The 21,730-nt window shown below is 38.3% G+C and overlaps 1 protein-coding gene across 50 annotated transcripts in view; it reads left to right on the top strand.

Moving 5' to 3' along the window:
- KLHL32 (kelch like family member 32) overlaps positions 1–21,730 on the top strand; it is a 227,201-nt gene that overhangs the window by 170,277 nt on the left and 35,194 nt on the right. For 49 of the 50 annotated variants that reach the window (XM_084960576.1, XM_084960794.1, XM_084960620.1 and 46 more), the window contains one exon: positions 10,328–11,054. In XM_084960576.1, coding sequence (XP_084816702.1) covers positions 10,328–11,054 — 727 coding nt within the window. The remainder of the gene's footprint in view (positions 1–10,327; positions 11,055–21,730) is intronic. The other variant, XM_021073308.2, reaches the window with a different exon arrangement.

A 21,730-nucleotide genomic window follows, 5' to 3' on the forward strand; every position in this document is an offset into this window, starting at 1 on the left:
TGCAACAGATTATCTGCTATGCTTTTATTATCATTTTACAACATGTGAAGAATTGAATACTGTGTAGCAAGTTCCTTATCAACTACAGAGATCTCTCAAATTTTATGTCACTATTGCACAATATTGTGTTATATAAGAATCATCTGAATGTATGTGCTGGCTTTATCCTGAATTCAGAGGATGATTGATTTGAGCATAAGCTTCATATGTTGGTGGTTCATTGCCATCATATTAATTCTATTTATTGTCTACATGTCATAGTTTACCAAGTACTTTAACATGTTATCTCATTCAGTCCTGTGTAGAGCCTGTGATAAATGTAACATCCTCATTGTTTCATATTGAAACTGAGCCTCTGTATGTTTTTTATAAATGCTCAAATACATTAAGTTGCAGAAGCAGGTCTTTTGACATCAAGTCTTGTCCCCTTTTTATTGTGTCACGTTCACCTCTGTGTACCAATTAGTGTTAGAAAAAAAATCCGCATATCCCTGCCTTTTCAGTCGACTTATCCTGATACTGCATCCTCATTGCATGTAATAGCTGGGAAATAATGTGAAATGGTGTGACCCATGAAAGATCACGCCTAGTCCCTGTTGCCAGTGGGATACTGCAGGATTTTCTTCTGTTTACCAAGTTGTTTTTCTCTTATTTTCCAGTATTGTTCTGACAATATTAGCTTAATACCTCAGTGACCACATGCAGTGTGCTTTTTTTATCCAGAAGGACATCATGTATAAATATGCATCACTAGTATCTTACTTATAAGTCTCATGTCATCAGTTCAGCATCAAGTGATACTCTGAAGCCATCAATGATTAGATGGATGAGTATTAATTACCTTTTGGCTCAGAGATTATTATTAGACCATTGGTGGCAAATACAGGAAGTTATTGTTCCTGTATTTTGCTCAAGTGTGAGAAAACCAAGAGTGGGTTCCATTTTCCCCCACAGCGTAGGTGATGTTGGTTGTCTTTATTGTCCTGTGGGACAGTCTTCCCATTTACAAAGCTTTATATATACTAGATATGGGGATGGGATGGTATATTTAAATATAGTCCTGAGGTAAAAATTTTATGTGAAGAGTTTACTAAATATTTTCATTGCTAAATGAAACCTCATCCCAGGGTTCTAAATAAGGATGACCTTGAAGCAGTCACCTTACAAATCTGAAATGTGTGTTATTTGGCTAAGATTATTTTTTGGGCTTTGTAAAAACTTTTTATTTAAAAATAATTGTAGTTTTGAATGCAGTTGTAAGGAATAATACAGAGAGATTCGTGTGCCCTTAACCTTTACCCAGTTTCCTTCAGTGGTAACATTTTGCAAAACCATAGAACAGTGCTACAGGCAGGACCTTAACACTGACACAGAATGTTTCCATCACCATAAAGATCCTTTATGTTGCCCTTTTCCACTTCCCTCTCATCTCATGCCCTCTCCTGTGTCCTTAATTTCTGGCAACCACTAATCTAGTCTCCCTTTCTATAATTTTGCCTTTTCAAGAATGTTACATAAATGGAATCATGTGTTACCTAACCTTTTGGGACTGACTTTTTTTTTTTTTTTTGCTGTGCATAATTCTCTTGGATATTGATCTAGATTGCATGTATCAATAGTTTGTTCCTTCTTATTGCTACGTAGTATTCTGTGGTACCCCAGTTGATCTAACCATTTACCCACCTCTTGAAGGACTTCTGGGTTTTTCCCAGTTTGGGGCTATTATAAATGAAGCTGCTATGAACATTCATGGCTGGGATTATTTTATTTTTATGTGGCCTGTGTGTGCACATTTTCACATGCCACACGTGTATATTTTTGATGAATTCAGAATTACAAACAAAAAAATCACTTCGTTTTTCTAAAAAGAGACTTATATAAACTATGTCATGGAAATGTGTGGCTTGGCTATGAGACAGTGATTAATTGCGATGGCCTCTCCCACCTATAGGAATTTTGGAGGATTCTACTTTAAAATATTACATTTTGGTGGATCCATAAATGGCATATATACCCTAGTGGTAGAAGAGATGCTCTCATCAATGCACTCATTTTATAGATGAGAAGCTAAATGACTGGTCCAGTGTTGGCCATGTATTCATGCTGTTTTTTGTATTGACTTTTCAAAGATCAGTTCAAACTGGTAGCCAGTTCTCGAAAGTGAAAACGATATCGAAGTATACTAACCTCCATCTCTTTTCCTATCTTTGTTTTTCTCTTCATCTTTATACACAATTTACTTTTTAAAAAATTGCCTTGTGTTATGGAGTTCCCGTCGTGATGCAGTGGTTAACGAATCTGACTAGGAACCATGAGGTTGCGGGTTCGGTCCCTGCCCTTGCTCAGTGGGTTAACGATCCGGCGTTGCCGTGAGCTGTGGTGTAGGTTGCAGACGCGGCTTGGATCCTGCATTGCTGTGGCTCTGGCGTAGGCCAGTGGCTACAGATTCAATTAGACCCCTAGCCTGGGAACCTCCATGTGCCGCGGGAGCAGCCCAAGAAATAGCAAAAAAAAAAAAAAAAAAAAAAATTGCCTTGTGTTATAACACTGAACCAAAGGGCAACTCAGGTTACTTATATGTGCCCTCCCAAACACCTGGAACTTAAACACCAGTTTTCTTTGTGATTTTTCCAGTCCTGTGTGTTTATCACTATTTATGGGAAAGACACCCTTGGTTGCCAGGGCTTTTGCTTTTGATGCTTGGCAGTATATATATATTTTAAGAAATACGATATTAAAGGGGATTATCAGGCACAATTATTTTTTGTTCTTTCAATTTTTTATTCCAAAATTATTTCAAATTTGGAGTTCCCATCATGGCGCAGCAGAAACGAATCCAACTAGGAACCACGAGGTTGTGGATTCGATTCCTGGCCTCGCTCAGTGGGTTAAGGATCAGGCATTGCTACGAGCTATGGTGTAGGTCGCAGACGTGGCTCGAATCTGGCGTTGGTGTGGCCTGGCGTAGGCCGGCAGCTACAGCTCTGATTGGACCCCTAGGCTGGGAACCTCCATATGCCGCAGGTGTGGCCTTGAAAAGACAAAAAGACAAAAGAAAAAAAATTATTTCCAATTTACATCAAAGCTGCAAGAATAAGAATAGTAAAGAACACCCATGTAATTTACCAATTTCTTAAGCAAATTACTTCATTTGCTTTATCATATGTTCTCTGTCTCTGTCTTACTCTCTAGGAATCTATCTATAAATATCATAGTATTATCAAGCACAAACGTTGGGTTAAAGGTGAAAATAAGAGCATTTGTTAGTCTTCTAACTTTATAAGTTTTGAAATGAACAATGAAAGAATATGTGTTTTTATCGTTCCTGTTAAGCTGAATACTCTTTTTAAAATCTGTCAGGTCTTTTTTCCTGATCTTTTTTTTCTATGAACCTGGGATCTCATCAGACTTGATTCTATTGAAATATATTTCTTAGAGGGAAAAATAGCCTATATGTTCATAGTCAGCTATAATGGTTAATATACAAACCTCCCTTGAAAAATCTGTTTTACAAGCAAAATGTTGACACAGTTTTAATTATAGCACTCGAGTGAACACTTATAATTTTTAATATTCCTCCATGGTAACATTTTCATTGTTCTGGTACAGCAAAATACTCTGATTTTATGACCCCAGTTTCTGGTGCTTTTGGATTTTATAGGAATGTTGCCTTTTGAACAGAAATCTTTCATTTTGTCTCAAAGAAGAAAATAGGGCTACAAAATTTGGTGTATTTATTTATTAATACAAACTTTCCTCTCTATGTCAGTCATTATTCTGGTTTAATATGTCACTATTTGGACCTTTTACATGACTCACATTAAAGAAATGAGCTTCTGTATAGTTTAATATGGTAAATCTCAACGCCTGCTCACTTGCACCAAGGAAACTTTTCACGCTCATTACCTAAAGTAACTGTATATGTATTATAAGGGTATCTTAACCATATATATATATATTAAAGGTTGTATGTTTATATTTATTTGTATTTAAGGGATTATAAAATAATACATAATTACTTTAATTACTTTAATTCAGTTTATAATAGTGCACTTTCCCTTTGAGCACATGGATTATAAAATGGTATAAGCATCCTTGATCTTCTGTTTAGAATAGAAAAATTCTGTCTATGCCTTCTCATTCATTCTATTAAAACATGCCCTCATGGCTCCCCAATTCTTGTTGCCCAAGCGCTCTTTAACATCCCTGGCTCTTTGGTGGAGCTTCAGCAGTGCCAGTTGGTTGTCAATTTGCTCCTGTGCCTCTCCTTTGTTCCTTGCTGAATTTGCAAAAGCGTGGAATCTGTGCTACCTTTTGGGCACTGAGGGGAGACTGATGTCCTGGCTGACCTCAGTGGGATAACAGGACTGGCAAGGCCATAGACACCACTGGCAAGGACATTCACAGCATGGGATCCTGCAAAAGGCAGGGCTCAGTTTGCTCCTTCAGCAAGGCTCTCTGCAACCAGGTTTTAAAAATAGGAGATCAATTATAGCTGCCCCTGGCCAAGGGGGAAGAATCAGACTGTGGGCAAAAATACTGGTTCTTGCTTACTCAGCTCTGGCTGATGAATTCTGTGATGAGAATATCCTTTTCAGTGAAAAAGAAGAATTGTGATCCAAAAGAAAGAAATAGTTATGGCTTTTTTGACAATGTTGTAAGGGCTTTAGCTTGCATTAGTGTTGCTTAAAAAAATTCAATCACACATCCGATGAGAACTGTTTTTGTAAAGGGCCTTTTTTTGTTTGTTTATTTGCAAGACATAAAGGCAGTTTTATGGAAGAATGCATTGATAGGTATTCTTGGATTTGGGGTGATTTCACAATTCATATATTTTCCAGGAAATCTATCAATTTAAGACTTCTTATTGTTTAGGCATTGCTTTGGGGTCATGTTGGGTAGGATACATACATTTAAGCCAAGGTAGATTTCAAAACATCAGCTTCTTTCAAAGGATAGGAATTTTAGATTTTAAAACAGCAACTTTTATCTGGGTGCATTCAAGCAAGAACAGGAAAGGAATTTGGATCATAACTTGTGGGCTTTAATGTTGGGAATATAACATTTGTTCCTTAATTGATATGTTTCTGAGATACATATGAGTAGATTACACATTTCAATTGAATTAGAGAAAAATTGTATAATTTAAAATTATATACTTTTATATTTAGGATTATATATATCATATATTCTATCCATAGAATAGCAATCAGTAGGGATACACTGAGAAAAGGAAGGGATTATTTTTCCATATATTTGAGCCAGCTTTAGTTAACAAGGAATAACCTAGAATTAAAATACATATTTCCATAAAAAGTGGAAGAATTATTTAAGATTCAAAGGATGCCTTTTCCTCTAAAGACTTCTTTATTTATAAACTCTTTAATTGGTACTATTAAATGCATGTTTTTTATGCAAAAGTAATCTGTAAATGAAACTCATTGAAACGTATTATCACTTATCTAGAAGCAAAGAATGTTTTTAAAAAAAACCTTTATTTTTCTAATTTAGACAATATATAGGAGTTAAGTTTGGTTTTGAGTACATTTTTTTTTTGAGTAACTGGAGGATTCTACCTGAAAATAATTGTTAATGGAAAAATAATGATGACACGATATAATTGAAGAACACATTGTATAGTTTAAAAACTATTTCTGGTTCTGGTTTTTCCACTCATCAGCTGCATGACTTGGAGTAAGTCAAATAACTTGTCTGGATTTAATTTCTGTTTGTAAAATTGAGAAGCTTGAACCAAAGAATACTAAAGTTTCTTCTTGCCCTAATATTTTATTATTTATTTGAGGATTTAACAGACTGTGGTGTTCATTTCATTACCAAGAATTTCAAATAGAGGTGACCAGCACCAACCATGTAGAGTGTAAAACAAGGGCTCTATTTAAGTATGTCCAATATAGTAGATGCTGCCGTATGGAGTTTGGAGAGCTTTTAAGGGCTTTATAGGAAAGCCACAAAGATGAGATAATAAAATAGGAGATTGAAGCCTGTGATAAGTAAATATATGTGTGTGTGTATAAATATGTATATATACCTATAGACTGCTATTGTTTGTTCAAGAGAAAGATGAGAAATAGCCTAAGAATGGTTATAAAGAATTTTCCATTATGCAACAAGTATGTATAGCCCACTATGTGCCAGACACCGTTCTTATCAAGAATCTGAGGATGAGATGAGGTTGGAATAAGCTGTAGTGGATGCTTTTTATAGGAAGGATGAGTTCTCCATCAGGGTAAGATGAACTAGATATGGTTTGGCAGGGTGCTTGGGAGATCTCCTATGGTCTTTGGAGATGACAGTCCCTGTGTTTCAGATGGTTTAGAAAACATCTTGCCTAATGGCCCTGTTTCCTAAGTACTCTCTAGCATGCCCTTCCAAACTGAATCCTTGATTTCTTTTCCACTGTTGCCAGCTTTGTCACCTAAAGAGTGAGAGAGAAAACTTTCACTATATGCTCTGTGTTTCCCCCAATTAAAATATGCTAGAGTTTAGGGTGATGAGGATGTCTGTGTGCCAGAATAAGTAAGATAGAATAGGATTCAAGCCTGCCCTGAGTTATGTTTTCCAAGTGTAATATCATTAAAAGGCAGAAGTTCCCAGAATAAGCATTTTCAACATGAGCCCCAAAATACACTACAAAGCTAACTGTGGCCTTTGTGTTCCATGACGCCCCAAAGAGGAATCAGCCTTCTGTTTACTATAGCTTCTAAACTTCTTAGATGGGCTCCAGAATTCCTTCTACCCCCTTGCCCCTTAATTCAGCCTGGCAATGAATAGTGCTCTGGTAGGGTTCATGGTATAGTAGTGATTTTGAGGTAGCCCATTGTTTTGGATTTTCTTTGCTGTTTCTTCCATTATTTGCATAAATAAAAGTTCCGTGGTTTCAGTCATTTTTCACTTTTACATTTTCACAAAAGTAAAAAGTGAGTATAATACCACTTTTACATTTGTTTGTTTATTATTACAAAAACAAAACTGCACAGAGTGTTTATATGGGTTACTTTATACTATCAGAATCAGCTGTTGATTTATAGATTTCATAGAACCAAAGTCTCAAAATATGCTAACTCATAGTAAGATCTTCCCCGTATCATACTATAAAGGAAATACACTGTCTTATCCATGGTGTTAGTTTCACATGTCCTATATCTCTATTAAGTCATCCTACTTAAACTTCATTATATTTAAACCTTTTTAAATTTAAAACAACAGACTTAGTTTAGTCAAGCAGGAATTTACTGTCTCATGAGTGGGAGTCTTGTCTAAAACCTTCCTACTCAAAGTGTGGTCCATGGACTATAGCAGCATATGATCACCTGGGAGATTGTTAGAAATGCAGAATTATACTCTTCCTCCTCCTCCTACCTATTGAATCTGAAGCTTTATTTTGACTAGAAACCTCAGGTAATTCGTGTACATGTTAGGTTTGAGCAGCACTGGATTTAAATCTACAAATAATACTACATCTAGGTGAGATTTGTTTAAAGTTGGCAAAATTGTAAATTATATTTACCTTTGATTTGGAGAAAAGATAAACCCCACAAGTGTGGATGACTTGTGCAGCCTGAAAATATTTATAAATAATAAATGAAAATTATATGAAAAATGTGAGAAGTTAGACACTGGTAATAAATAAACATTATCACAGGAAATGGAAATTAAATGTATATGCACAAAGTGTTCTGTATTACATAGTATTTGGAGAAATTGGACATGGCAACCATTGTGATATTTGTGATGTAAGGGGTGATTAGTAGACAGAAAGCCAGAAATGAATCAGCAGTAGATCACAGTAGTCGCTGTTCCAGTGCCAGTGGGTTTCCTTAGAAATTTTCTTAAAGGCAAAACCTAGTTGTGGCTTGTGTACCTTTCACACAGTGACACTGTTTGCTAAAAAGGTGAAGGTAAATCAGAGAGTGTTAAGAGATGAGCTAGAAGGTTGATTATGGCATAGGAAGAACTGATTTATGAGGAATGATAAAAATAATTAAATTGGTAGCACTATGCTATAAAAAGAGGCTATAGAGGCATGGATATTTATTTAATGTTTCTCCAGTGCTCTTTTCCTATAGTATCCATATGCAAGATGCAGAAACATTAGGATATAGGGATGCTAAGACATTTGTTACAAATCAGAGCAATACCAGCTAGAATTACTCAAATTAGGAGCGATAGGAAAGATTAAGTTTCAGAAAAATTTGCCAGGTGCATGAGGAGTAACCTTGAGTGGGATGACTTTATCCCTGAAAACTCTTGAAAGCTCTGTGGGCAAAGAATGGAAAATCATTTATTAAGTTGTAGAATTATCTTCCCAGGAAAATAATTGGAACCCATCTCTTGAAACTTCTAAAATTAGGGTGGAGGAAAACCAGGATGTTGCCTGTGGGAAAACTCCACTTCTGGCAGAGACCTGGTGATTGATGGGTTTTTATTCTGCACTATCTTTGATTTTAATGATGTTACCATACACAGATACTTTTTTTTTTTTTCATCAGGTTGGTATCTTATTTAAATAAAAATACTGGTTTCTAGAAGAATAGCTAAAGAGTGTCACTCATCTACCCTTCATGGTGTCTGCTTCCATGGCATCTGTAGGCTACCTGGAACACAGTGACATTCTTTTTTCATTTCTCTTCACTCATTCTTCATTAAGAAAGGCAATTCAGAATGTATTGGAAGTAAAGTCACTTCTGACATTCTCTTCGTCTGGAAAACTAAAAAGGCATGCCCCAAATATGCCTTGGCTTTTGGAGCTAGTTGTCAGATGGATACAAAAACTGTAAAAGTCTGAAATCATCTAGTGCTTCAGAGAATTTAGTGATCCTTTCCTCCAGGATGAAAACCCAGCTCATGTTTGTCAAGGAGTAATAGTCCAAGGGCATTGCACTTCCTTCTCTCTCTTCTGTATACATTTTTCCCCTGTGAGATGCATCAGCTGAAAAAGAAAGCCCAGAAATCCCAATTCCATTGGTCAGAAAGCAAGTAACACACAACAAAATTCTTCAGTATTCTAACCCATTGCTTTTTTTCATTCTAACTCCTTCAGGTCCACGTTTACATTGCTTGGGAGGTCTAGTTTAATATAGGTACTGCTAAGCATAAATTTTATCAAATATATTGACTGCAGATAGTAGATATACTTCTTTTTTTGTATTTTACTTTTTATTTTGAAATAATTCTAGGTTTAACAGAAGGTTACAGCCAGTCCCACATAGCCTTTCTCCAGCCTCAGCCAAGGTTAACATCTTATTCAACCATAGTACAGTATCTAAACTAAGAAACTGACATTGGTACAATCCATAGAACTTATTTATATTTAGGTATATTTCTTTATGCTGGTGTGGGTAAAATTTTGCCAGACTTAAATATGGTCACATTAATTAAATTACTTCAGGTGTGCCATAACATGTATTGGTTTTTTGATGTTTTCTAAACTATAGTTCAATTATGTTATTTATGACTTAATGCCTCTGCTTTAGTTTTTAAGAAATTTTGTCTGTGGACATAAGTTCTTACTCCTTTCCTTCTTGAAAGAGATATAGACCTAAACAAAAAGGATTGCTATTCTGCTATTGTGTCCATAATACAAAAATAATCTCTGTATCCTGTTTTTATGAAAATGGCTCTAACCAATTTCCTGTATCTTTCATGGGCAAACAACAGCTGTCTTTGAGATGAAAACTAATTGAGAAAAATAAAATTGATAGATTTCAATCTTTCTTTTTCTTCTCTTTCTTCCTGACTGATATACCTACCAAAGGGGCAGGGGGAAAAAAAAAAGCCCTTTTTCTAAAGCTGCTAGTGTCATATTGATTTTCTCTCAAGTACACACAGTGGTCTCAGATGATCATGTATTTTCTCACATTACTCATATTGATAACAGCATCTCGACTCACAGGCTGACATATATGTTGCTTGAACTGATGACACTGCTTAATGTTGACATTTCCGGGTGGTGAGGTGGACCGGAGACTCTAATGCATGAAACATAGGGGAACAGGCTGTTCTTTATACTCCTTCTTTGAAAAGTAATTGTTGGTTATCCCAAGTGATACTTTGTCATGTTAGTGTTGCTTAACATTGTTTCTTATTTCTCCAACAATGTCTTGAGTTCACTTGTGTCTCTGCTGATAGAGAAAGAAAATAAAATACTTCAACTGGGTATCAAAATATTTGAGTGTTACATGGTTTATGAAAAAAAAAAGTGTTATTAAGTGTCTGAAAGAATACACTGGCAGCCAGCCACTGAGCCCCATTGCTTTGGCTTTTTTCTTACCTTTGCACTTCCTTTACCTCCCTGCCTCTGTTTCAGCTAGCTGTGAGGTGGCTGGAACACAGCTGCCATTACCAATACATGGATGAGCTCCTGCAGTACATCCGCTTTGGCTTGATGGATGTGGATACCCTCCATACGGTTGCCCTGTCCCATCCCCTGGTCCAGGCAAGTGAAACCGCAACAGCGCTTGTCAATGAAGCCCTGGAATACCACCAGAGCATCTACGCACAGCCCGTGTGGCAGACTCGCAGGACCAAACCGCGGTTCCAGTCGGATACGCTGTACATCATTGGTGGGAAGAAACGTGAGGTCTGTAAGGTCAAGGAACTTCGCTACTTCAATCCCGTGGACCAGGAGAATGCCCTCATAGCTGCCATTGCCAACTGGAGTGAGCTGGCGCCCATGCCTGTGGGAAGGAGCCACCACTGTGTGGCAGTCATGGGGGACTTCCTATTTGTAGCGGGAGGGGAAGTGGAGCATGCCAGCGGCCGGACCTGTGCTGTGAGGACTGCCTGTCGCTATGACCCCCGCAGTAATTCCTGGGCAGAGATAGCACCCATGAAAAACTGTCGAGAGCATTTTGTGCTGGGAGCTGTGGATGAATACCTCTATGCGGTTGGGGGCAGGAATGAACTGCGCCAGGTTCTGCCCACAGTGGAGCGATATTGCCCCAAGAAGAACAAATGGACCTTCGTGCAGTCCTTTGACCGGTCCCTGTCGTGTCATGCTGGATATGTGGCTGATGGTCTTCTTTGGATATCAGGTAGAACATGCTTCATGTGTTGGATTGATTGCAAAATACTTTCCTTGTGGCATACATTGCAGAGTCAAGCATTAGTAGTTGTGTAACTGAACCGTCCAGCCATGGTTACCATGTTAGCTAATTAACATTCATTTATTGAGCACCTGCTCTGTAGAGAGCAGTATAATGGGAAGTAATTGACCTTTCTGTGACTTTGTGAGTGATTAGTGGAGTAAAATTTCAAGATAGAAAATAATGGCCCATCACATCTCTTTTTCTGCCAAGCCTTCTATCGTTTGATTGTCAGGTTTTGATATTCATGGATTGTATTACAAAACCTTGTGGTTTATCCGCGTCATTTGCTTTTCCTTTCACATTGGGCTGCCTGATTAGGACTCATTTTATCAAAGACAGGGTAGGCAAAGTAAAAGCTCAGTAAGTCCATTTTGATGGTATAAACGTGGGTATATATAGATCCTAGGAGCCATGCTGTGTATTGCTAGAAGAAATGTTATTGGCTAAAGTAATGTTTTTTTTGTTATCTTTGAATTGTATTTATTCATACCATACCTCATTACTCTCTCATTCTTCCTGATTATTTGGGGGTTTCAATTATTTTAGTTTATTTTTCTTTTTTTAAGTGTTTTGATTATGACAAAAGGAGAGATAGTATAAGGAATTTCATGTGCCCATAACCAGCCTCAGCAGTTATCATCAGTGCTGTCTTGTTTCATTCACACCCACGTGCTCTTTTCCCTGGTACAGAAGGAGTCTCTGAGACATGCGTTATAAATATCACATGATCAAGCTATGTTTCCAGTTCTATGACTGAAAAGACTTAAAATGTCCTCATTTGAAAGGTTTGCCTATTAGGGAAGAAAGTTGCATCTTCTCTCAGTGGAGGATACTCATTTTGTGACCCAAATGGAACTTGTTGAATTTCTCTGTCAAGGACAAGGGAGAATAGAAAAATCAAATGCCTTAAATACGAAGAGTAGCTTGGAGATGTTTGTACTTGGGCCTAACAATAACTTTTAAGCACACTTGTGAAGATCTCTCAACTTCCCTCAGTAATCTTCTACTAGTTTAGCATCCACTCTGACAAAATTCTCCCTTGCATTTGAATTCCTTAGTCCCTGCCCATTTTTTCCCTTCTGCTATCCTCAATATCTAGGAAGATAGCTGTAGTCTTGGCTTCTCTGGGTAGTGCCTAAATTATTAGCAGTTCACTGATTTTTATTGATGAAACCTCTCTCATGTCCAGGTTTAAGTGCTCTGTAACTAATGAATGAAGATTGGGATTGAGGAAGAGGATAAATAAGCTGTATCCAATAGTTACTCGTCCTGTATAGCAAATAAACACTAGATATGAGTGTGTGTGTGTGTGTCAGCTTGGCATCAAGCTGACTTCTCTTTCCATGTGGGTCTGTATGTTTCCTTTTCCTATACACACACACACACACACACACACACACACACACACACACACTCCCTCTCCCTAAAAAAAAACAAAGAAATATATATATATATATAGACACACACACATATATTTAGATAAAGGCCTCATTTATCTGATAACTTTTTCCCTTTTAAGTATGCATATCAGTAGTTAAGAAAAAAGCCACCAGAACTATATCCTGTTAGATTTGTTGAAGAAACCTTAAACTTAGCTGCAAATAAGTCTTTGCTATTAGGAGGAACAAATCTATACTTGCCTCAGATAATAAAACAATGATGGATTTATGAAATCAGGGTAATTTGTATTTTCTTCCAATTGACATTCTTTTCACTGACTCATTTAGTTTTCATATATTGCTAAAATACAGCATTCCTGAATTTTGCATTGCATTTTCTAAATTTGGTATAAATTTCTCCTAAGTAGTGTAATAAATATTCCTCACTCACTTTTATTTTCTGGCTATAAAACTAGTTTTTAAAAAAATTGCTCGAGTTTCCCTTACATAGGTTTAAAGATATCACTACAATACCTTCTTTAGTGAGGCCTTAAGAAAGCAGAGAAGCTTATCTTAGCCTGGCTAGAATCTATCAACTTGGCATCAAGCTGACTTCTCTTTCCATGTGGGTCTGTATGTTTCCTTTTCTGTTTTGTTAAATGTATCAACCTATTACAGTTTGTACTGCTATATCACTTTGTTTTTCGTTATCATGAAAGGAAATGCATTTTCTTTGTTCTTCCTTTGTGCTAATATATGCTGCCTGTGTTAACCATACTTAATGAAAACAATCACAATTTTCTCAGGTTTGTTTCTCCCTACTGTGTACTTGAGATGAAAAACTCACTTCCCTGTGTACAGTACAATACCTTTAATTGGAAAGAAGAGGAAATCACCAGTGACATTTCTAATACCTTCAGTCATCTGCCTCTTTCCTCAGGCCCAGCTTATAATAAATCAATTGTGAATCTAACCATGGATAGTGAGGGGTTACTAATGGGCCCCTTAAAAAAAAAAAAACAGTTGTATTTCATCCTGATTTGGAAGTGTTACTCTGATTTTTTTTTTTTTTTGGGGGGGGAACAGATGAAAATGTTTGAGGCTATTCCTTACCCTTTACCAAATAATCAGATATTTCCAGTTTAATTGATGGGGGATTGGATCGTTAGCATCCTTCTGGCATTTTGTAAGCTTTGCCTAAGGTGAAGGTAGTAAGGATTATAGGATGTGGATTTTAGGAGCTTATTTCTGTTCTACAGAACACAAAATAAATGTTTCTTTAGAGACTTGATATTTCCAGTGTGCTTACTCCCTCTCAGTACCCCTCTCCCCTTTCTCTGTCCATTTTAGGGGTCAGGACATCTTGAAACCTGTCCATGGTTTTTAAAATGAGACAAGCAGAGATGAATTCAGAAAATCAGGCTGTATAGATATGCCCATTTGCATTTAAGATGTTAGAGATGGCCAGATTTTATCGGCTCCTCTAGCATTTGACATTGTGACCCAATTCACAAATGCGCCACATCATTTCTACTTGAAATCCACAATACTGAAGTAAAATAAGCGTTAAATATCCTGCAGTTGTGCTTTAAAAGGTACGCTCTCAATTGTAAGAAATTGTTTGTGAACTACTAAAAAGATTTTCTTGTGAGTGAAAATGAATCCTGAGCTCATCTTGCAGAATAACTTACCTTTCGTTTTTGTCAAATGGCAACGGGATAATGGGAAACTAACCACAAAATTAGTGCTTTAAAATTGTAAAAATAAGACAAATTCTACTCCATTTCCTCAAAAGCAGCACTTAGTGTTTTCTTGATTCTCTTGGTGAATGCCACATCCTTATGAAGTGGTGCTGGTTCATAGATAAATAAGATTAATTCAGCAAATACAGTGCCTGCCCTCTAGGAGCTGATAATCCAGCGTTTTTCAGCTGTTTCATTAATTTAAGGACATTTGTTTGTTAGAACATCTTTGACTCCCTAGAAGATGTGTTTATTTTCATCTTGATTAAAATTTAGATGCAGTTTACATTGCCCCATTTTAAATAACTTTATTCAAACCTACTAAAGGAACTTTGGCCTTTCTCATATTCATTAAAATTAGAACAATATAAAATATCATTAACATTTTAAAAATGCCATAACTGTAGCTTTACTGTACAAGTATTATTTTACTTATGTCTGAAATAACTGTATACAAAATATCAGGAACTCACAGGGGCCATGGCAGAGGCTGATTGTGGTGCACTGAGGTCACGGAGTGAGGACACATGCACATGTGAAGCTTGCTTACTTTTTACCAACCAGGAGATGCTGAGCAAGATTCCTTGCCTCCCTCCATCTTGTTCGTCTTGTTCTGGGCTAGCATGGGAGCCACAGAGAAGAGTAAGCTGGGTCCCATGCCAGGGCTCACAGTTTTTAAATGGATGATTACGCCATAGCATGTGATGTGTGTGATAATAGACATCTTTCCAAGGTACAGAAGCAGTATAAAGTAGGAAGTAATCAGCTCGGGGCATGAGAGGCGACACAGAAGTTTATGACACCTTCAGCCTCACTTGACCTCAGGTCCACTGGCTTCCCACTTACCCATTAAGCTGTCCCTGTGCTCAGGTTTGGGCTTCATGGTCCCACCATTTCAATAATCCCCTTGCCCTCTGAAAGGCACACACTGCTGGACCAACCGAGTCGTCTACTCTGTCCCCGTACCTGGGCAGCCGAACCCCGTGGGAGGAGGCCTGCTAGCAGCAGGGCTTGGTGTGTGCATCCGTGCAGCCCCAAAGCTCCCTGCACACCCTCCGCTGGGGTCTCACCCACTCCTTCACCGGCTATCATGCCCTCACTCTCCTCAGACCTAGTGAGAGAACTTTGCCCGCTGTTTCTCAGAGCAAATGGAAGTGAGGAGGTTATCACAAGTCAGGTGGGATGAGAGGTCAGTGGAGAGTGCGAGGAGACGGAGAAGTCAGTGATGGTCTGGAGAGGGACAAATGGTTGTGAAACACTGGCAAGAAGGGTGCAGAGGAGGGGAAAGAGGGGAGGAGCCTGAGAATGTGCGATGGGCAAGGCCAGGGGAGGAGGAGTGTTGTAGAAACCAGAGCCAAAGCAGATGAGGGCTGTGAGAGGTGTCCAGTACTGTGGGTCCATCCAAGTCCAGAGTATTTCCTCTGCAGTGTTCAGTCAGGAACTACTTGGTAATCTTAGTGGAAGCAGCTTCCGGAGAGTGGAAGAAGGTGGAAGCTAGAATGCAGTGGTTGCAGGTGTGGAAGGAGCGTGAGGAAGTGCACACTGCAGGCAGAAGCCACCTCTGCACAGCGCTGGGATTTCAGCCAAACTTTGCTGCCTGAATCTGAGTGAATCTGATTCTGCCTGAATCTGAATCTGATCACTTTCCAATTATTACACTCCAGCCTACGGGCAGAGGCTGTGCTGTTCTAGGTACACACATGTTTTGGTCTGAGTGACAGCTGTAGTTTTCATTATAAATCAACAAATTGTGTTTTGGTTTTAGGAGGAAAGATGGAAGGAAAGAAAAAAAAAAAAAAGAAGAGGAAGTTTGGCTAAGGGAAGAAAGAGTAGCTAGAGGAGAAAATCCAGGGTCAAAGGAGGGATTTTTTTTCTTTTAAGGATCTGAGTGCATTAGCAGATTTATAGATAAGGGGAAGGAGAGAGTGGAATTGCATTGAAGGGAGTAGGGGCTTCCTCTGTTCTGTAAACACTGAGAGCAACTCCTAGGTACCAAGAATGGGGATGAGTCTGGGGGATACAGTATTGACCACAGACACAGGGGCCCCGACAGTCTGAGGGACTTGGGAAGGATTCAGCAGGTAGGGGGCCTGAGGGAAGTGGCCTTGGGAAAAACCTGAGAGAAACCTTTTTTTTTTTTTTTTTTGTCTTTTTGCCTTTTCTAGGGCCACTTCCCGCAGCATTTGGAGGTTCCAAGGCTAGGGGTTGAATCGGAGCTGTAGCTGCCGGCCTACGCCAGAGCCACAGCAACGCAGGATCCCACCCGAGTCTGCAACCTACACCACAACTCAGGGCAACGCTGGATCCTTAACCCACTGAGCAAGGCCAGGGATCGAACCCGCAACCTCATGGTTCCTAGTCGGATTGGTTAACCAGTGAGTCACGATGGGAACTCCAAGAAAACATGTTTTGAAAAAGTGTGTTTGAACCCACACTAAGGTTGAAAACTGCAACGTTGCTGTAGTTTGCAAACTAGAGATTGGCAAATTCCTATTCAATGTTTTGGTGGTGCTCACCAGAGAACTGGAGAGGGCGAATCCTTGGCTTCACTCTTGATGGAAGGATTTTCAGCTGGGAATAGCCCAGATGATCCTACTGGAAGGAGCTCAGCGTGTTGGGACCCCATTTAGGTGAGAGTCAAGTGCTTGAGGTTTGCTTGAGGGAGAAACAAGGATGTTGTGTGGTGGAGTGAGTACTGAGAGGACCTGTTTGTTGCCCCTGGAAGAGGTTTGGGTTGATAGCTTGACATTCCATTTAAAAGTTCCTGGTGAACTGGAATTACACTAAGAATGAAATGTTCTTGTTGCTTTAGATTCTAGGAACCAACTGTCCCCAGTAGTTTCTTTTTTTCTTTTTTCTTTTTTCTTTCTTTTTTTTTTTTTAGGGCCACACCCATGACTTATGGAGGTTCCCAGGCTAGGGATCGAATTGGACTTAAAGCTGCTGGCCTACACTACAGTCACAGCAAGGCAGGATCTGAGCTATGTCTGCAGTTCACAGCAATGCCTGATCTTTAACCCACTGAGCGAGGCCAGGGATCGAACCCTCAACCTCATGGTTCCTAGTCAGATTCCTTTCTGCTGTGCCACGATGGGAACTCCCCCAGTGGTTGCTTTTTCTGATCCTTTTTTTTTTTTTTTTTTTTTTTTTTTTTTCATTTCTGCCCCTTTACTACTCTCCATCCATCCCAAAGAGATTGAAACAAAACCATTACAAGATTGTATTGAGATGGAAGCCAAACAAAACCAAACCATTCTACAGTGCTTTGGAAAGAGCTAAATGGTTTGAAGAAAGCAATCATATCACCTACATTCTCCAAAATAACTGTCTAAGCTTTCATCCTGAACTGACTTCCCTTGTTCTGAAGTAACACTTGGTTTCCCCTCACACTGCTGCTTAAGAAATAAAGCTTAAAGAGATTAAGCGACTTTTCCAGATCACACAGCTAGTATTTGACAAAGTTAGAGTTGATCTCTGTGTCTCTGGTTTTTGAAAACAATACTTTTCCCACAAAACCACACAAACCAGTTGCTTATTACTTCCACAGAGGTCTCAAAGACAGATGCTTACATTGTACAAAAGGACTTCCAAATGGCATGAATGAAAGGAAATGATACACAGAGAAGTAACCATACCTGGAGATTTGATTAAGGTCAATAATCATTTGATTGTCTTTAATTTTTTTTTTTTTTTTTGTCTTTTTGTCTTTTGTTGTTGTTGTTGCTATTTCTTGGGCCGCTCCCGCGGCATATGGAGGTTCCCAGGCTAGGGGTTGAATCGGAGCTGTAGCCACCGGCCTACGCCAGAACCACAGCAACGCGGGATCTGAGCCGCGTCTGCAACCTACACCACAGCTCACGGCAACGCTGGATCATTAACCCACTGAGCAAGGGCAGGGACCGAACCCGCAACCTCATGGTTCCTAGTCGGATTCGTTAACCACTGCGCCACGACGGGAACTCCCGATTGTCTTTAATTGTTTAACTGCCCATCTTTTCTCAAGGCAGGAAACTGAGCTATGTAATGTTTCCCTTTTGTATCTCTGTAGTTTAGTTTCTAAAACATAAACAGTAAAGTTAAAATGTATAAGGAAACTTAGTGATAATATAGAGCTACTCTAAAGTATATTGGTTTAGATTAGAACATTGTTTTCTGAAAGGATTACATATTATAATATCATAGTCTAGTGGCCTTTAAAATTGGTAGTTTAAGTAGTCAAAAAAAAAAAAAAAGTCCACCTCTCTGGTTCCAGAATTCCTCTTATGGTGAGAACAGCCTTTGTTTGGATGATCCATTTGTATCTGTCTAGATGAATCTGGAAAAAGAAGTTAGAAAAAAGAGTGAGCTGAATTGCTTTATCTAAGAATATGGGATATATGTCATTTTCTTTATTCCCAAGAGGAGAGAAGAAGGTTAAAGCTACATAATGGAAATGAGGAATAGCTAAAGAATTTGGTTGATGGTGGGAAACTAGAGATCCAACAAGAACACAGCAAAACCAGGATACTAGAGCTGGCAGAGGTGACCTTGAGAGTTTAACTCTGCTAGGAACTTGAAGAAATTTTTGGAGGTAGGATTTCAGCTTTCATAGATTGAGGAATGGGAGAGCAAATTTTATTGTGATTTTAAAGAGCAGCTGACATCTGCGCTATAGTAGATTTTACCATCAATTATTATTTCACTTATTTAAAATAACACACGATTCATGCTTTACATATTTTGGACTACAAGTTGATAGCTTTGCACTCTAGGTGATATAAATATATTTTCAAGTGCATAAACCTTTTTTTATAGATATTTTGTAAATTTGAGACTTTCCTTGCTAATTTTGAGTATATCAATTATCTATCCATTTGTGTGGTTTCCTCAAGTGTGACAGAAATAATATGGATACTAGTTTTAATTTAATGCATGGATTAAGTATGCTTCTATTCAAGATGCTAATTTAGTAGAAATATTCTTGGCTTTAATTTTTTGTGTAGCATTATAAACACTCCAAAAATATAGACAGTCTAAAAATAGATAATAAAAATGTAACAATAGATAATAAAAATGATTTTTTTGCATTTATGGTAAATATTCTCATGGTATCCCTTTAATCAAGGAATATTAACGAGTTTAGTTCTCTTAAAAAATGATTCATATGAGCTCATGCCTAATGCCAGGTCATTCTTTGATAATCAGACTGAGTGTGAGGTTTTTCGTCTTTTGAGAATCGGAACAAATTTATAGAGAAGCTTAAACTATTAAATGAGGGAAAAGACTTTTTTTCCCCACACCCACGGCACGTGGAAGTTCCCGGGCCAGGGATCAAACCTGTGCCACAACAGCGACCTGAGTGCTGCAGTGACAAGGCCGGATCCTTAATGCACTGTACCACAATGGAACGCTGGAAAAAGCCTCTGATACTCTTATAAACCAGCGAGTAATTGTGGTCTTTAGAAAAAAGAACTATAAGTAATCTATTTCAGACTACAAATTTTATTCATTTATTAATTCAGCATTCTATACTTTGTTATTTTTTCAATAGTCCGTATTTGTACCTTTTATATTTGTACCTTTTATGAAAATGTTTGTACCTTATTTGTACCTTTTATGAAAATGGCAAGACATTTTCATAAACAAACTACTATAGTATTGTAGTAAACTTCCCTTAATGGATGGCTTCTATATCAAGTACTCTTTTTCATCTGAAACCTATGAGAGAGGTCTTACCATCTCCCTTTTGCATATGAGAAACCTAGGCTTGACTGTTATGTGATTCCCCCAAGGATGGCATCATAAAGGAGCTGTGTGGGTTGATGGCACAACTTGTGCTGAAGTTCGCCCCCTAGACTAGTGTGAAGCTGGCACTGCAAACCTCCAAGAGAGTGGCAAAGACCTTGAGATGGTTTTCCACAATACTGAACTGGCTTACAGTATTCTAGTCTGGAGCATCTTCATAAAGAGCATGGACCTGTTCATTTCTTTGCATCTCGCTCTGTTCCAGTTAAGGGTGAGAGCACTGCATTGGGTACCACAGGCTTCTACTAAAGAGTTTAGTGTAGCGCTATTTATCGACAGAGATATTTTCTGTCCCTGAAAAAAAAAAAATAGAGCCACCAGACTTGTCCTACCCTGGCCAGTGTCTTTTCTATGTATACTGTTAAGTTGCTTTTGAGCACAATGAGTTTAGGAGCTGGTGACCTCTGAGTAGTGGTGACAAAGGTTGTTTGTTTGGCAGTCACCTGTCATCTTCTCCTGGGCATGCATTCATCCATTTGTCACACCGTTTTGTGGGAAGCTGAACAGGGAAGCTTAAGAAAAATGCTTTACTCTTGTCTCGATGATAGAAAGCATTTCTTACTGCTGGTAGTGTGGTGGTAACTTTTCATTCCTTCTGGCAGTTTTTAAAGACTTATTTGACTTTGGGGGAACCTGCAGTATATCTTTAAGTCACAGTTCAAAAGTATAAGACAGGGTTGTTCATTTTCAATTTTGGCTGAACAGTCTTAACTTTGACTCTGGCACTTCAAAGTTAGGGAAAACTTGGCTTTCAAAATGGATGCTGATACGAGATGGCATATTTAATGACAGATGTATCTATAGAAAGCTGTTAAGATGCAGATTATCCCCCCCTGGGGTGGGGGAGGGAGATCAAAACTGCCAATCTATAAAATATACTCGATAGAGGAAGGCATGGAATCTATCTTTGCAAGTGCTTTGATTGCAGGGGACAGTATAGCAGCATGTGGCATCATAACCCAGAGCAGACAAATCAGCTTGATGACTTTCAAAGCCAGGAATACTGCTGCAGGCAAGGGTACTCCAGTCTAGGAGAAATTAAAACATATAGAGACTGTTATTAATTCCATATCTATTTTTGTATAGTCAAATCTGTATGCAAATCCTTAGCATCTCATTTCAGAAGATTAATCTAAAAGTGAAGAGTGTTATGTGAAGGGAATGTAATGATAAAGCTCTGAAAATAAGTAACACTGCTAGAGAAATGGGGGCTGCAAACCTGGATTTTTTTTGAATTTATTTATTTTTTGTACTGAGAAGAAATGGTTTTTATTTATATGCTCATTGGTAAGTTATTTCAAAGGGGGAAAGCAATAGAACCACTTTTTAAGGTTTTTCCCTTGCAATCCTGACTTGGCAAAAGTTACAGCACTTGGTTTTTTAGGCACCTCCTGTGGTGTAACATTCTAGAAGTAATCAACCAAATAACTAACTAGGACTTTTATTTTTACCCCCAACTAGTAACCCGATATCTCATTTCTAAACATTGTCATGTGAGTGAAAATTTGTGTGTAAGGGTAAGGAATCTAATTACTGAGTGCAAATTAAGGAAAAAAACCTGTATTATAAATGCATCTATGGAAGACAGTAAATAGTAGTTCTGAAGAGCATGAAGATAAATGGTGTGCCCTGCTTGCGAGAGAGGATGCAATTGCTGCATTCTAATCCATCGGTTGTACATTTAATCTATAATGGGCAGCGCCTGATACATATTGTA

This window comes from Sus scrofa, chromosome 1 (genome assembly GCF_054392235.1).
Source record: "Sus scrofa isolate SSC_HxYL_T2T_F1_AM1 chromosome 1, Sscrofa_HxYL_maternal_Yorkshire_Landrace_v2.0, whole genome shotgun sequence".
Taxonomy (NCBI): Eukaryota; Metazoa; Chordata; class Mammalia; order Artiodactyla; family Suidae; genus Sus; species Sus scrofa.